We start from the raw sequence: 16,550 nt of genomic DNA, 5'->3' as shown, positions 1-16,550 counted from the left end.
CACACACACACACACACACACACACACACACACACACACACAATAGCATTACATTTCAATAAAAGTAACTCCAAACAAACAGTTTACCTTGTCAAAACATATAACTTTCATCTTTCCACAAACATTAATTCTGGGAGGTGAAATACAAAACACACCCAGCTTCTTCAAACGATTTTGTGAATAAACCGTGCCTGATGTCATGGCAGCTGGTAATGATGGTGGAACTACTATCGTGATGACATCCAATGTCCGCAATATCAGCTCTTTCAAGGTCGCCTGTAAAACATAAAAATATTGAAAAGCCTTATTTGTGAAAGATCATGTTTAGAATCATCATTTTACAGACAGTTTCAAATTCAACAGTATGATAAAAACTATTTGTTAGTTGACACTCTGTGCCTGTACAGAAATTGACATACTGTCCTTACTGGAGGAAATTTGCAATCCATGGTTGTACAACAAATTTTGTTTAGCAATTAGATTGCATTTATTCTGAGAACAGTTCTGCTTTCATCAAATGATGTTAGCATCTAGGTATATCAACTAAAAGAGTAATCTGTCAGTTTCTACACACAAATTTGTTCCAGAGAACAATACTACTCACAGAATAATATTTTATATGGCACACTATGTATATTTTTATCCCTGTTTTATGATGTAGCATGTAAATATGGATAAAGAAACTGACTGGTTACTCTTGTAGCCTACATACTCATATCTTAAGACGATTTAGCCATGTGAAGGCGGTTTGATGAAACAAACCAGTCACAATTTTACAAATATATTCAGTCTAAATGGACAATAAAATCTGTTCTTTCTTTGTGCCTTGAAGCACAGTTTTGGTTTAATTTTTATACAAACTATACCTCACCTGATTATTACACTAGTCAACTGCCATTTTGCATCTGGGATGTGATACATTAAGTAGTATGTATTTTGGTGTGTAGAATCTGAATATACCTGTCCAAATGTTCTATCTTTGAGTATTTAAAGTTTTTTTTTTTTATTTTTCGTATTCAGTATTTCGCTTTTTGCTGTTCTTCTGTTTTGATGTTTGTTTGTTTTTGACTTGCAGAGGAGAGCTAGAAGATCTACAACTCATCAGTAAATGGTTGGTGTGGTAATCCAGTGGTGTGGAAGATATTGCAAACTCTTTGTGTTTAAAACTTACACTAAGAAAAATGGCAACTAGTAAATCTCATTGCCGTCTAAACCACCCCAACAATTTTCATTATGTGTGTGGGAAATTCACTCCAAATGCCCAAAGAAAAGCAATCACTGATTTGGTTAAGAAGGCATATAAATTGCATTTTGATTGTCCTGTTGGTGATTAAGATAAAAATTTTGCAACTCAAACTATACTACAACATTAACTGAGTGGTTGAAAGGAAAACGCCGAGCTATGCCAGTTCCTGTTCTGATGGTGTGGTATGAGCCTAATGACCATTATTCAGACTGTTACTTCTGTCTTACAAACATTTCAGAACATTCACGCAAAACTAGACATAAAATAAAGTATCCAAATGTATCTTCAGTGCATTTGTCTGTTCCCCATGATGAGAGGTTGCCTATTCCCGTCTGTAACTTGAAAGCTACAGGACCAGACACCATGTCAAGTTAATCAGAAAGTATTGAACATATAGAAGAGTACGGCCTCAGTATCATGACACTTTGCTTCAGTTCTTTAATCAATAGGAACCGAATGATTTGGTTCGTGATCTAAAACTTGCAAAACAGCAAGCTGAACTCTTGGCATCAAGACCGCAACAACGTAACCTTCTAGCTCCAGGGACAACAATTTCCTGTTTCAGATGAAGAGGTGCTTCCTTCATTCAGTGTTTCGATATGCAGAATTCAGTGTGTGTATGTAGAGATGTCAATGGTCTGATGATGCAACTAGGTGTACAACATAATCCACAGGAGTGGTGACTATTGACTCCAGTAAAACTAGCTTGAAAGCAGTACTACTGCATAATGGCAATGCATTTCCATTGGTATCTTTGACATATGCAGTAGACATGAAGCAAACTTATGAAACCATGGCTTGGCTGCTAGAGGCAATCAAATATAAGGTTCATGAATGGCAGCTTTGCTGTGATTTAAAAGTTGTTGCACTCCTTACAGGTTTACAGGCTGGATTCCCGAAATACTGCTGCTTTTGTGCCTTTAGGAAAGCGGTGATGCCAAGAACCACTAAACAGTCTAGGAATGACCTATAAGGAAGTCATATGTTCCTGGAAATGTAAATGTGAACAATACCCCATTGGTTGAGCCCAATAAAATCATTTTGCCCCCCTTCAAATCAAGTTGGGCCTTATCAAGAACTTTGTGAAAGCTCTGGATAAAGAAGGTGAGGCTTTCAATCACTTAAAAGAAAAGTTTCCCAAATTGAGGCAAAGCTGAAAGACAGTATATTTGTTGGACCACAAATAAGAAAACCGCTGAAAGCTCCAACCTTTGATACCAAACTCACAGATATCCAATTAGCTGCTTGGTCTTCTTTTAAAGCAATTGTGAAGGGCTTTTTGGGTAACAGAAAAGACAAAAACTATGTTAGCATTGTGAATGATCTGTTGGACAACTAAAAGAACATGTGGTGTAGAATGTCAGTTAAAACTCACTTTTTACATTCTCAACTTGATTTCTTCCCGGAAAATTAGGGAGACGTAAGCGGTGAGCATGTTGAAAGCTTTCAGACATTCTTATCATGGAGCACCGTTACCAAGGCCATTGGAACCCTTTAATGATGGGTGACTACTGCTAGGGTCTTGTTAGGGAGAGTGATGAAATGGCAAACAGAAGAAAAGCTCTGTCATCACATTTTTCAAAAACCAAAGACAATTAAAGGTGAAAATATCTTCTGAACTAATTTGAACCTTTTATTGGCATCATGCCCATATATACATACAAAATAGTATTGATTTCAAACGTTCTGTCAATTGTGTCAATTTTCACTATTACCATTATTTATTCTGCTGTGTATCTAGGAAATGTGACATCATAGAGAAAAACTGATTTTAGCAGTGTATTCATCACCCCAAAATTAAGTAAATCCACCCATTTACAAACCAGATGCAGAAAAAGAAGTTTAAATTTGTTAACTAGTGTTATGTGCTTTTATTATATCTGACTACATACAACGTAGCTGAAGAGGAAAACTGATGATCTGAGGTCCAAAAACAACACAAAATAAAATTGCACAAGGCACTGTATTGAAAGGATAATCATGCCAATTTGTGTTCCGTATGTAGGAATGCTTTGAGAGGGAAACCTGGAAACATTTCTAGTGACAGTAGGTTACAAGATAAATTTATGAAAGTATGTAACAAATCTTGATTTTTTTTATCATATAAACAATCATTATTGTCACTTAATATGACACCAGTTGAGTCGAAACTATTTGATGGCAGTAAATATTTGTGAGTGGTTCACAAGAATCTCTATTTCAGGCACAAGTAAACTACCCAGAAAAGCATTTACTCCAACTGCATATCTATAAACATGCATGGGCTTAGATTCAAGAGGAGCAGGGACTAAAAGGAAGTCTTATAAAATTAAAACATAAACTTTACTGTGACATAAATAAGTAACAATAACCAAAATAGAAGTCTTCTAACTTTGAATGCAGGGAAACACATGGATGTGAAAAAAAGACAAATTTATTGGGCCACATAGTGAACTCAACAAGGAAACAATGCAAGCACTGTGCACATATCAAATACATTAACAAATGAGTGTCTAGAGGCCTGTGCATGTCCTTATAAATATGCTATTCCATTCAGGTGTTGATTCTGTAGGGCTACATGTGCACAGCACACCAGGTGACAGTGATCGGTGACTGGGCTGCCCCTAGCGGCCACCTCAGGTAATTGTAGGTGTACTGTCTGAATGTTGGTATGCACTACACTTGCTGTAGTGGCCAAACTTATGTCTGCTGGCAGTAGGTATAGTGACCAGTGGGTCACTACACTCCTCATTCCTTCTGGGGGGAAAGACCAGACAAAATGGCTCTGAGCACTATGGGACTTAACATCTGAGGTTATCAGTCCCCTAGACTTGGACATCACACACATCCATGCCCGAGGCAGGATTTGAACCTGCGACCATAGCAGCAGCGCGGTTCTGGACTGAAGCGCCTAGAACTGCTCGGCCACAACGACCGGCGAGAGACCAGACAGTGCCATCCATGATGCTGTGACTGCCGAGACATCCATGGCATCTGCGGTGGTGCAGAGGTGACATCCAAAGGTGTAAGAAGTTTCCAATCTAGACTGATGCATAAGGGAAAAAATGAGTGGAACAAAGGTACCCCTACCCCTTGTGGACCCTGTGGCGACAGGTGACTGGACTGGCAATGGGGAAGGGAGCCATCTCGACGGCAGATTCCACAATGACTGGTGTGGACATGGGCAGTGACGATGGTAGACTGGGGAGGAAAGGCTCTCTATTGACAAAGACCAGGCTTCAGTCCCCATTGCTGCCAGCACCTGCTCATCGCAGTGGGACGTGCCAGCAACTGCCCATTGCAGTGGAGGTGCTGGCACTTGCCATAGGAAGCAAACTGCCATCAGCATTGACAAAGCCTCGACTGCCAAGATAGGCGGAACCTGACTCCAGAATGGCCAGACCAACAAAGAACAAGGTGTCGGGCACATGGCCCAAGGACAGGGCCCTGCACCCATCCTGGGATGTATTGGTTATGGTGGTGTGCCATGAGTTGATATCCGGTGTGAATCACGTAGATGTGGTGACCAGATGGGCTGTGGGTGACAGCCAGAATCCAGTGAGTGCAACACCCAAACGCATTGGCCCAGACTGGTGTGCCAGGCATGAATGTCAACGAAACCAGCACCACAGAGGGATGCCTGTCTGGCTTCAAGAGGCTGAATGGCATCCACGGCTGTTGGCCATGTAGGAGTTCTGCAAGAGCTTAGAGAAAAAATATGAGAATCTCTTTGGCAAGGAAATTGTTTAAGTACTTGTGCATCTGAGTCTGAAACATATGGGCAAGGCGTTCCACTTCACAATTTGACTGTAGAGGGAATGGCGGCATTGTGACAAGGTGCATGCCACTGTGCATACGAAAGTCCTTGACAGATTGTGCCACTGAGGACCAGTGTCTGAAACCCGAGGGCAAGGAAAGTCTTTTATGAAGAGTATCTCCGATAGGGCCTTGATAGTGGTATCTGCTGTTGCAGAGGACAACAAACGACATAACAAAACCGAGAAAAAGCACCCACTGCCAACAGCCGTGGACACACTCATAAGGCTGCATAAGGGTCGGCCATGGTGAAAGGACGGCATACAGTGCTGCCTGCTGATCTCAACACTTGTGGCAGGCTGCAACAAGGTGTTGCCAATGGATGCCTGGCCAAAACATGTATTGGCTTGGAAACAGTTTTTTGGAGAGATTCCCCAGTGACCCTGATGTGACATGCACAGGACATCCCGGTGCATAGCTGCTGGAACCATGATGTGGGAGGGAACCCTTCTGTTAAGAGGAGAATAACACCCTCCAAGAGGGGAAAGTGATGGTGCAATGCAGAATAATTCTGAAGCGGCTCCAACGCCTAGCTCTTCAGATGGTCAGGTTACCCATGTTTTATCAGGCGTATGACCTGCCACAGCATCAGATCCACCGCCACAGCAGGGGCAAAATGGGAGACACTGATGGGAAAGTCATCCACTGTGTGCTTCACCTCCATATCTAGAAGGAAACAAAGTAGTCCTTCCTGGTCAAATGAGGAGTCCAGGTCCATGAAGAGCTGGGATGGAGCATCTGCATTCGCATGTTGCAACATGGAACAAGAATGGAATTTGTACTGGGATAAGAACAGAGCCCAATGCTGAAGGCAATGAGAGGCTTTGTTCAGTAAGGACCACAATGGCTAAAAGGGGAAACCAAGGGCTTATGGTCGGTAATTCAATGAAATTTTGTACCATACAAGAATACATGAAGTTTTCTTAAGGCATAGACAATAGCAAGAGCTTTTTCTCCCACCTGAGAATAATGTTGCTGAGCTGAGTTTTTTCAATGCAAAGGAAATAGGCTGTTAGGAGCCATCTGAATGGTGATGGCAGACCACCTCCCAACACGTAGTTGGACACTCCCATGGCTGGGATCAGATGCTCGCCAGGTTGAAATGTTTCAAGACATGGCACGCAGCATACACACAATCATTACACTGCACTAAAGCATGCTCTCAAGCTTCAGACTGAACAAAAGGAACATGTTTCTGCAGCAACAGGTGCAAGAGATTGATATACCACAGATAAGTGACTTTTTTTATTGCAAGAGGTCCACCTCCAGGGGCTACAGATATCATAAGCATATGCTTGTAGTGATAGGAGGACAGAAAACTACACATATAAACAGAAAGTGACACTGGTTCCTATACAGGAGCTAACTGCTACAGGAGGCATTATAAGAAAAGAGCTTTAGTGACCTCCCACTCAGAACACCATGAAGTGTCAGCTGAGACACTTTTCATGAGTTCCAGTCTTTCGTGGATTCATCACAGGGTGGGAATGGTGAAGGTTGAACAACTGGTGGTGGAGCCTGGTTCAATGTAGCCAACAACTGTTCCAACATGGTTGTATGTGCCTGCTGCTGTTGCAGAAGTGATACGAGTAGAGCCTCTATGGAAGAGCCAATCAGCAGAAAAACCACAGAATCTGGAACATGCGAAAAGTCAATCCTCAATAGTTGTCACTTGTGTTCTAACTAGGAACACAAGGAGACACACATGCGTTAAAATTATTGGGTCGAAGAGTGACATCAACACGATTACAATACAAGTAGTGAGGATCATGGAGTGACACCAAGAAGAGCACAAAGCAAGCAGTGCACGTATATCGAATACAATAACAAATAATGCCCTGGACATCTGTGCCTGTCCTTATAAAGGCGCTGTCCACTTCAGATATTGCTGCTGTGGTACTGCACACTCATGAGGGACCGGGTGACAGTGGACAGTGGTAAATGACTGGGCTGCTCCTTACAGTCACCTCAGGTAGTTGTGGGCATGCCGTTTGAATGTTGACACGCACTACGCTTGCCGCAGTGACACGACTTCTGTCTGCTGGTGTTAGGTGTAGTAATCAGTGAGTTACTATAAAAGGCTATTTCCTCAAAAGTGCACACCTATGTACACCTGTGAAATCAAAATCTGTTTCTGGGTAATATTTAATGCAGTGTCGTTCCACCCTGTGCATTTTAACATGTTTGGATTCTCCTTGGTATTATACCCTCAATGTGGCTGAGACATTGCTGCTCAAGCCATTCGCTGAAGGCAGTCTTCCTCAGTATGTCAAGTATGTGAGGATTCCTGCAACAATGCACTGCAAGTAGCAAGCATGCTCAGTTGGGTCTGTATCAGCAGATACCCAAATAATTCCATCTGGCTAATTTCTGTTTCCTGCTTGAAGGCATTCGTGAGATGGTTGCAGCATGCATGTGCATTATTGTCTTGAAAAACAAACAAGTCACTGAAATGCTGCCAGCAGGTCCAGACAATAGACTAGACAATCTTCTCCCAATATTGCACAGTACTCAAATTACCCTTCATAGTGATCAGACACATTTGATATCATTATATATATGTCAGGCCCAGCTACCTGCTGAACCTGTGGTGCTACATTGATACCTGGTTGCTGTAACACTCTTTTATAGTTGTTTTATTTTGTTTTAGGGTGCAAAAACAACTAAGTCATATGCACCCATGTCACAACTGTACAACACTAAGATGAAAAAGGAGTTAAAAGCGATTACACATTAAGCCCAATCGACAGAAGGGAAGACAGCTAAAAACAGGGACTTCCTCTTGGAGAAAGGTCCATAAAATACGCCATAGAGACAACGGAATTCCAGAACTAAAGATTAAATGTCCTTCGCTGTACTGCTGCAATGGATAAAAAGTAAAATGCAGTTGACGGCCCACACGTTGTTAACTAAAATGGCCTATAACTCAGACAGCAAATGTAAATTACAACGTAAGTGGTTAAAGAAAGGGCATTTGGACAGGTAATGGCGGACCATCAAAGGTTGATGACAATGAGCACGAAGTGGTGGGGGATCATCACTTAACAAATGGCAATGGCTAAAATAGCAGTGCCTAATACACAACCTAGCTAAAATGATCTCCTTGCGGTGAAAGGGCTGAGAGGAGGTCGGTCTAGCTGCTGGGAGAGGTTTAATTCTCTGGAGTGAAGACCAGTGGTGATGCCGAAGTGGCACCACCTACTGACAGATGGCAACACAGGGATCATTGGAAGGAATGGAAGAACTACTTGGCTGAGGTAGGATGGCTGCAGCCTTGGCAGCAGCATCAGCAGCCTCAGCAGCCTCAGCAGCCTCATTTCCTGTCGGACCAACATGACCAGGGACCCACATAAACATCACAGTGGCACCATCAAAGGTGAGCAAGTGCAGGCTTTCTTGGATCTGTTGCACTAAGGGATGGGCTGTGTACAGCATGCAGATGCTCTGTAGAGACAGAGTTGGAGCAAATGACACAATTGAAAAGTTGTGTCACTGGATGTACTGCGTGCCAGGACGAAGAGCTCTGCTGTTAATACCGAGCAGTGTTCCAGAAGTAGATACTGAAAATCATTGGTGCCAATTACAAAGGCACACCTGACACCACGGTAAGTATGAGAACCATCAGTGTACATGAAGGTACTATCGCGAAGTTCTGTGTGAGGGTCGTGAGACTATGGCAATAGAGCGAGTCTGGAGTAGTGTCATTAGGAAGCGAATGAAGTCCAAGGTGAACAAGGGCTGCCACATGAAGCCAAGGTGGTGAAGGGTTCACATCCATCATGAAAGTGGCAGGTAGCATGAAGTTAAGCTGCCAGAACAATAGCCGAATGCGAACACCAGGAGGTCACACAGAAGAGAGATGTGTCCCATACAGGCTGTCAAAGGAGTCATTGAAGAATGACACGTATGATGATAGGCAAGGCATGGCATACAAATGGCATGCATATCCACTGAGGAGAACATCGCGTCAGTATGACAATGGTGATTTGGCAGTTTCTGCCTTTAGACTCAACAGTGCTAGTGTAAAAGGTGACAGTGGCTAAACGGATGCCACAATTTTATTTAGACAGCATAAGAGGGAAGCACATGCAGATGCATAAACGAAACACTCATAGCCTGGTTTTGAATGGACAAGGGATCGGTACAAATGGAAGAGGGTGGCCCTATCTACACCTTGGGAAGTACCGTTGAGGACATGCAGCAGAATGAGGAACTGGGTACAGTGGGCAGCCAGGTAAAATGTGCGAGGACCAAGAAAGTTTCCTATCAAGCATGAGCCCCCAGGAATTTCATAGTTACAGTGAATCGAAGAGAAACAGGGCCATGGTTTAAGGACAGTGGAAGAAACCCACTGAGCTGCCAGAAATTCATGTAGATAGTTTTGTGAGTGGAAAAGTGAAAGCCACTGTCAATGCTCCACAAGTAAAAATGACAGACATCGCTGAAGATGCCACTCAAGGAGACAAGTCTTTGGAGAACTGTAATACATACCAAAATTGTCAACAAAAAGAGAGCTGGAGATGCCCGGTGGGAGACAGGCCATAATAGGGTTAATGGCGATAGCAAAGAAGATGGCACTGAGGACAGAACCCTGAGGCACACTTTTCCTGGATAAAGGTGTCCAACAAGGCAGAATGCATATGCACCTTGAAAACTCAGTCTTTTAAAAATTCCTGATGGAGACAGGGCAGGAGGTCTCTGAAGTCACACGTGTAGAGAGTACAGAGGGTATGAGTCCTCCAAATCAAGAAAACATGGCCACAGTCCAATATTTCCACAGAAAACCATTCATGACATGAGTTGACAAAGTGACAAAATGGTCAACTGCAGAATGGCGCACTCGAAATCCACATTGTGCAGTGGTTAGTAAATTATGATACTCGAGCCACCATACCAGCCAGGCAGAAATCTTAAGTTCCATTACCTTGCAAATACAGCTGGTGAGAGAAATGAGATGGTAGCTAGAAGGAAGGTGTTTGTTCTTACCGGCCTTGGATATGGGTATGGCGGTGGCTTCACGCCAGTGTCTGGGAAATGTGCCCTCTGCCCACATGCGATTATATGCATGAAGGAGAAAGTGCTGGCCCACAAGAGAAAGGTTCTGCAACATCTGAACATGAACATTGTCCGGCCCTGGAGTTAAGGGTTGGCATGAAGGGAGAACATGATCTAGCTCCCTCATAGTACAAGCAGCATAGTAGCACTCATGATTCTGAAAGAAGAATGGTATCACCCGAGTTGCCTTCACTCATTTACAATGGAGGAAGACATGGTGATAGTGGGTGGAGCTCGAACTCTGGATAATAGCGGCCCAAGGCGTTGGAGGTAGCAACAGGGTTCACTATGAAATTACCTGCTATAGTCATGCCACAAATTGGGGAATGGGCCTTGGTCCCAGAGAGCTGTCTGAGGTTGATCCACACAACGGAAGAGGGGGTGAAACTGTTAAAAGAACTAGTAAATGAAATTCAGTTAGATTTTTTGCTATACCAATGAATTTGATGACACTGCACAAACAACTGTTTATAACAAATGTGGTTCACCTTCGTAGGATGAGGGTTAAAAACGCAAAGAGCACATCTTCATATGCAAACTGTGTTGTGGCATGCCTCCGCCCACCAAGGTACTGGGACATGGCACAGTAAAGAAGTAGTGCGAGGAATGGAATGTTGCATGGCAGTAAGGATAACGTGTGTAAGGTATTTGACCTGGTCATCACAATTGGGAAAATCTTGTTCGATGAAGGTCGCCAGGGAGGAGTAAAGCCTCCAGTCAGTCTTAGAAAGCTGCCATTTGGGTTTCCACATAGGTGGGGTAGGAGTCAGCAAATTGATAGCACATGGAAAATGGTTGCTCAAGTGTGTGTCAGAGAGAATGGACCACTCAAGATAATGGGCAAGCTCGACAGTGCAGAGAGATCCAAATGGGAATAGGTGTGCATGGAGTCTGAAAGGAACATAGGTGCCCCACTGTTAAGGCAAATGAGGTGTAGCTGATTGAGAAAGTCAGCCAAGAAGGCACCTCTTGGCCAGTTTCTGGGAGAGCCCCAAAGGGGATGGTGCATATTAAAGTCACTGAGCAGCAAAAATGGATGAGGGAGTTGACCAATAAGCTGGAGGAAATCTATCCTGGTGCCACCAAATGATGGAGGGATGTAGACAGTATGAAGAGATAAGGTGAAGCGAGGAAAGAAAATGCAGACTGCAACAGCCTACAGATGGGTGTTCAGTGAGATGGTTTGACTATGATCATCATCCCAGATGAGCACCATGACTCCCCCATGAGATGGAATGCTGTCCTTGGGAGAAGGGTCAAATTAAACCAGAAAGAAAGAAATGCAAGAGGTCAAAGCAGTCATGAGGATGCAATTTTGTTTCCTGGAGGCAGAAAACAAGTGAGCGCTGCAATTTTAAGAACAGCTGTAATTCTTCCTTGTTGGATCTAAGGTCATGAACATTCCATTGAAGGAGAGTCATGACGGGGAAAGGGGAGGAGGGAAAAAATGAGGGGGTGTCACCTTGGCAATTGCTGAGTGCCAGCCTTTGAAAACGCTCTGCTACAGTGTGCAGAGGCTGGAGGATCCTGCTCCATGAGATCTACAGAGGTGTCAGTGTTCTCCCTCAGTTGGTCTGCGGATTCCAAGGCAGAAAAACGATTGGCAGTGTGCACGGACGACATGGAGGTCAGCCAGGTGAGGGGTATCACGCTGCGACACTGCTGACGAAGATTTTCCTAGTTGGCGAAGGAGGAGACCATTGATTTGTTTGATTTGTTGAAGTGTTTGCAGTTGGCAGATGAAGATTCAGATGTTTATTGGCTGGAGGGATGTAAAAAATCTTCGTGTGAGTATTCTTTCCATCATGTCCGACCTGCTGATTGTGTAGTAGGTCATTCCGCTGCCTGAGGGGAAAATTTGGTGGCTTATTGCACTGCTGGAGGAGAGGGAGATGGGAATGCTACCATGACACTGGGCGATTTATTTTGCAACCGTGTTACTGAATTTGAGGTTGCAAGTCTGTGTGGCCCACATCAACTAGTGTCATTGTTAACACAAAATTTTGAATCACCAGGAGGTGTGCCATGTGGGAGTTTCTTCCCTGAACAACTTATACCTAGTTTACTTTCAACAGTGTGGCTTGCTTTGTTTGTGAACTGGTTACCACTGAATTTCCTTTAATTGAATTTCTTGATGTGTGGCATATTTCGTATTTATTGCAGACTAAAGGATATGTACTTCCACAAATATGTGTAGCACTTGGGCAACAAACATTCAGTAACATGTGAACAAACTGCTTCAGTGAAACAAAAGTAAATACTAGCAAAGGTAATCATTTACAGACACTAGAAACCAGCACTGTTATCGACATATACAATGTATACTAAGTATAATCACTGGAAACAGAAATTTCACAGTTTTTTTTTTCCGAAGTAATACTGGTTTCTGTAACAGAAATAAAGGGGGCATGGTGGCATACATGACTGTAACTTTAAAATTTGGTATCTATAGGTCATTTTTCATTTAAAACCCTCTCTCTCATATATATATATATATATATATATATATATATATATATATATATATATATATATATATATTGTACCCTGTATCCTTAAGCAGCTAAAGAGGTCCATCTGGAGATGAGCCGGACATTTCTGGTGCTGCCTCTGTTTGGCATGCTTTTTGAATGTTTGCGCATTGTCATGGAACCAAGCAGGTGATCTGTGTCATGTTCAATTGTTGAAAATTGATCCAAAACTTATTTTCACTATTGTCCTGATTGTGATACAGTAGTCTTTGAGCATCAGAGGTTCCACTTTTCTGGTGATTCCCAGTTCTTCAGAGAGAGACAGCCTGCCATTTCATTCTTTGCCATTTAAATTTGTTTAACCACAGTAGAAGCATCTGTTGCCACACACTTCCATCAAACTTGGCATGAACTGCTGCACTATTCATAATAATTTCATGTCGCTCATTGGCCTAGTGCAAGACTTTCAACTGAATGGCACTTCAACTTGCTTGTACCCAACATAGCCCAGTTAATACAACAGAGGCAAGGAGACTTACAGCAGTTTAACATGGAATCCAAACCATGTGTCATTTCTGGTGATTGCTCATATCATTGAGATGTGAAGGCTAGGTTAAAACACAGACTGAAAAATCCATGGTCCAAATAAGATTATATCCCGTGAACTCTCAATATCCAGACACGCGCTTTATTGCTAGACCACTGTGCCTAATAATTACCACATGATACTCCACATTAGCAGTGGGCTGCACCATTTTGTTTTGACTACTGCAGGGGCATACTATGGTTCTTTTGGTATGGTGATTTCAATATGTATTGGGACCAAGGACAGGCACGTGCTAAAAAATGTACTATTAATTATTTAACTCTTGAGCGCTGATGACCACGCTGCTTAGCGCCCGAAAACCTCAAACCACACACACACACACACACACACACACACACACACACACACACACTTAACTCTATTTTTTGAGGCAATAATTAAAACTTTATGACTAACTCTTTTATGTTCATTGTACAGCCACTGACATACTCAACTTCAGCCTCATTTAATAACTATAAGTGTGTGTTCTGGCAATGGAGACAGCCGTCTCCTCATTTGATTGAACCTTAACTGAGGAGCACTTGACAACTCTTGAGACATGTGAGGGATGATAACTAACATGTAGTTTCAATTAGACCACAGTATTATTACATGAGGATGCTGTACGGGAATATTTCTCATATTTATGGTAGATCAGAAAAACTATGAAACATTTAAAGAATACAAATAAAGAAAGAGAAACATGTTTATTATCCACCAAATTTGGCATGCAAATTATATACTTCTTGTCTTATAAACCACTAAAAGTTTGTTATTTGCTGAAAGAGAGAATTTATTTGCCTCATTAGCTGCGCAGTATGTTTAACTACCAGATATTTCTGCATAAGCAACGAGATTTTCATGTTACCCATGTGCTCATTCCTACTTGGGGCATATTTTTATGCACAACTTGTTCCTCTTTCCCCTGATTAATACAAACTTCCAAGATTTTTCAGTGGAAGACAGCAATAATTTAAGAATATTTGAAAATACAAAAATTTAGCCAATGTTGAACAGACTCACTCGTGCTAGCTACACCACAGAGCACACAAATTAGCAGATATTCAGTCTCCAATTATTTCCATATTCAACGGAATGAGTGTTAACTGTTTGCAACTCTAATGGACAAAGTATTCATTTTGTAACACTTGAAGCAATCTACATAATTTTAATACTTAAGCAGCCAGTCCAATTCAATTTCATTCTCCCTAACAAAAAAATTACTGGAGAAAAGAAAGGGTTTATCATTTTAAGTTTTCTGTCACAGCTTTTGTCAGCCATAAATATTAGCAGACACAGTACTGAATATCTACATTTCCTTTAATTAAATTTCCTGTGTGACTAAATTCTTGCACAAACAGCACAAGAATTATTTTGTGCAAAATTCTTGTGACAAACTACAATGATACTGGATCATGTCATGAGTCAGTTAATTGATTCAGAGAGTGTTAATAGGGACTGCATTAACACCAAAATAAAAATTAGTTAAAATATTATATAGATACACCTGGATTTTTTTTTTTACAAATGATTTAAATTAATATGAGTATGTAACTGATGTATTATTTGCTACCACATACCATTTTCTACAAATACTGCACCCAGCTACCACATACCATTTTCTACAAATACTGCACCCAGCTTACCACTACGAAGGTATTACTTTACTTTGTCACATCCAGGATGTCCCAAGAGGAAGGGTCAGTATTCACGGATATGACGGGAACAATTATACGGAGCAAAAAGGTCTAGCAAACATGGGCTCTTAAAACGCATAGCTTAAGAGCTATGAGTTCTGCTTCAGCTTCGATACTATGAAACATATCTCTTCTACTGCAAGCTCTTTGCGTTCCATATTTTGAGATGACGTAATATGGACCAAAAGAGAGGAAACTGTCCAGTAAACCTGGGCTCTGAAGTCCATACCTTAAGAGTTATGAGCACTTGTTCAGATTTGTGACTGCGAAACATCACCTCGACCGAACAAGTGTTCATAGCTTTGAATGTATGCATTTTACAGCCCATGTTTACTAGACATTTTTGCTTCTAATGATTGTTCCTGTTATATCTCTGACTAATGACCATTACTCCTGGGACACCCAATATAATAAACATTGTACACATTAAGTAAAAAGATTATTCATCAATTTGTATCAAATGTGTTTTTGTAAAGCAGTTAAAGCAGATTTTAAAACTTACTAATATAAAAAACCTTAGATAACATTTACAAACCATCACATACTTTATGCCTCAGGAATACATAGATACAGAAGGCCATTCCCAGAAGAGAAATTGCGAAGAGAACCAATATAAACTTCACAGAATCTTGATAAAATTTAAACCCTATGGGTTTAGGGAACATGATGGATCGGATTAATTCGCCTTTTAGAGTAGAAAATCCTGTACGAACTACAAGAGCAGAAACCTGAAAAAAACACAAGAAGTACTTACACAACAACTAAAAGAAGCATGCACTCTCAATGCAAAATAATACAAGACTTCAAAATAATATACCACAAGGATAATTAAATTAAAAATAATAAATGAGCAAAACAAAAATAAAGTACAATTCAATTGATAAACATTTTTAAACTTCCAAACATGAAAATCTCATGAACATATTTCTGAAATGGAAGGTGAAATGTCACAGTTTTCAAATGTTTTGCATCAAAAGTAATATTCACTTGAGAGATATGTAAAATTATAAGGAGACTGACTGGCCAGTACTTACATTCATACCACTAATGGGCAAAGAAGGAAAAAACTATAGCTAGCTTTCAGAACTGTTAGTTCTTTTCTCAGGAAGGAAACAGAAGTAGATTTGGTAGGCCGAAAAGAAGGGAGGAGATTACTCAGGCCACAGATTGAAAGGGACACACTGATGGTTAGAATGTAGGGAGGCAAAGATGAAGGGGGAGGTGTCAATGGGAGGAGGAGGTCGAAAATAGTACATCGGTAAGCACTGAGCCAGCTTCAGACCAGAGATGATAAGGCAGAGTGAGAAGTAATGAAGTATCAAGAGGAAGAGAAATGAGACCCGGAATGAAGGAAGCAATTAAGAACCAGATAGGGAGACAGGAAAAAACTAAACACAAACATGCACATACACATGCAGGAGTGGGAGGATGGAGGGAGGAGGGGGGAGGGGGGTGAGGGGGGCGGAGGGGGAGGGGGAGGAGGGGGGGGGAGGAGTGGGACAGAAGAGAGAATGGGGCAGAGAGGGAGAACAGGAAAGTGGGACAGGGGTGTATGGGTGTGCATGCGCACGCGTGTGTAACGAATAAAAGATGCTGTACACGAGACTAAGTCACAAGTAAAATGAAAAAGGAACTAAAAGGAAGGCACAGGAAAATGACACTAGCTGACCACTCATGTAAAATTTGGGTGAGCCAGTCAC

The 16,550-nt window shown here is 41.8% G+C and overlaps 1 protein-coding gene across 1 annotated transcript in view; it reads right to left on the bottom strand.

The window, feature by feature from the left end:
- The window catches only part of LOC126183646 (polyamine-transporting ATPase 13A3-like), a 265,104-nt gene that overhangs the window by 109,822 nt on the left and 138,732 nt on the right, over positions 1 to 16,550 (bottom strand). The window contains exons 7-8 of the mRNA XM_049925790.1: positions 15,396 to 15,578; positions 88 to 276 (exon numbers count right to left, since the gene is read on the bottom strand). Coding sequence (XP_049781747.1) covers positions 88 to 276; positions 15,396 to 15,578 — 372 coding nt within the window. The remainder of the gene's footprint in view (positions 1 to 87; positions 277 to 15,395; positions 15,579 to 16,550) is intronic.

Source organism: Schistocerca cancellata, chromosome 4 (assembly GCF_023864275.1).
Source record: "Schistocerca cancellata isolate TAMUIC-IGC-003103 chromosome 4, iqSchCanc2.1, whole genome shotgun sequence".
NCBI classification, from domain to species: Eukaryota; Metazoa; Arthropoda; class Insecta; order Orthoptera; family Acrididae; genus Schistocerca; species Schistocerca cancellata.
This window is presented reverse-complemented; position numbering and strand designations above follow the sequence as displayed.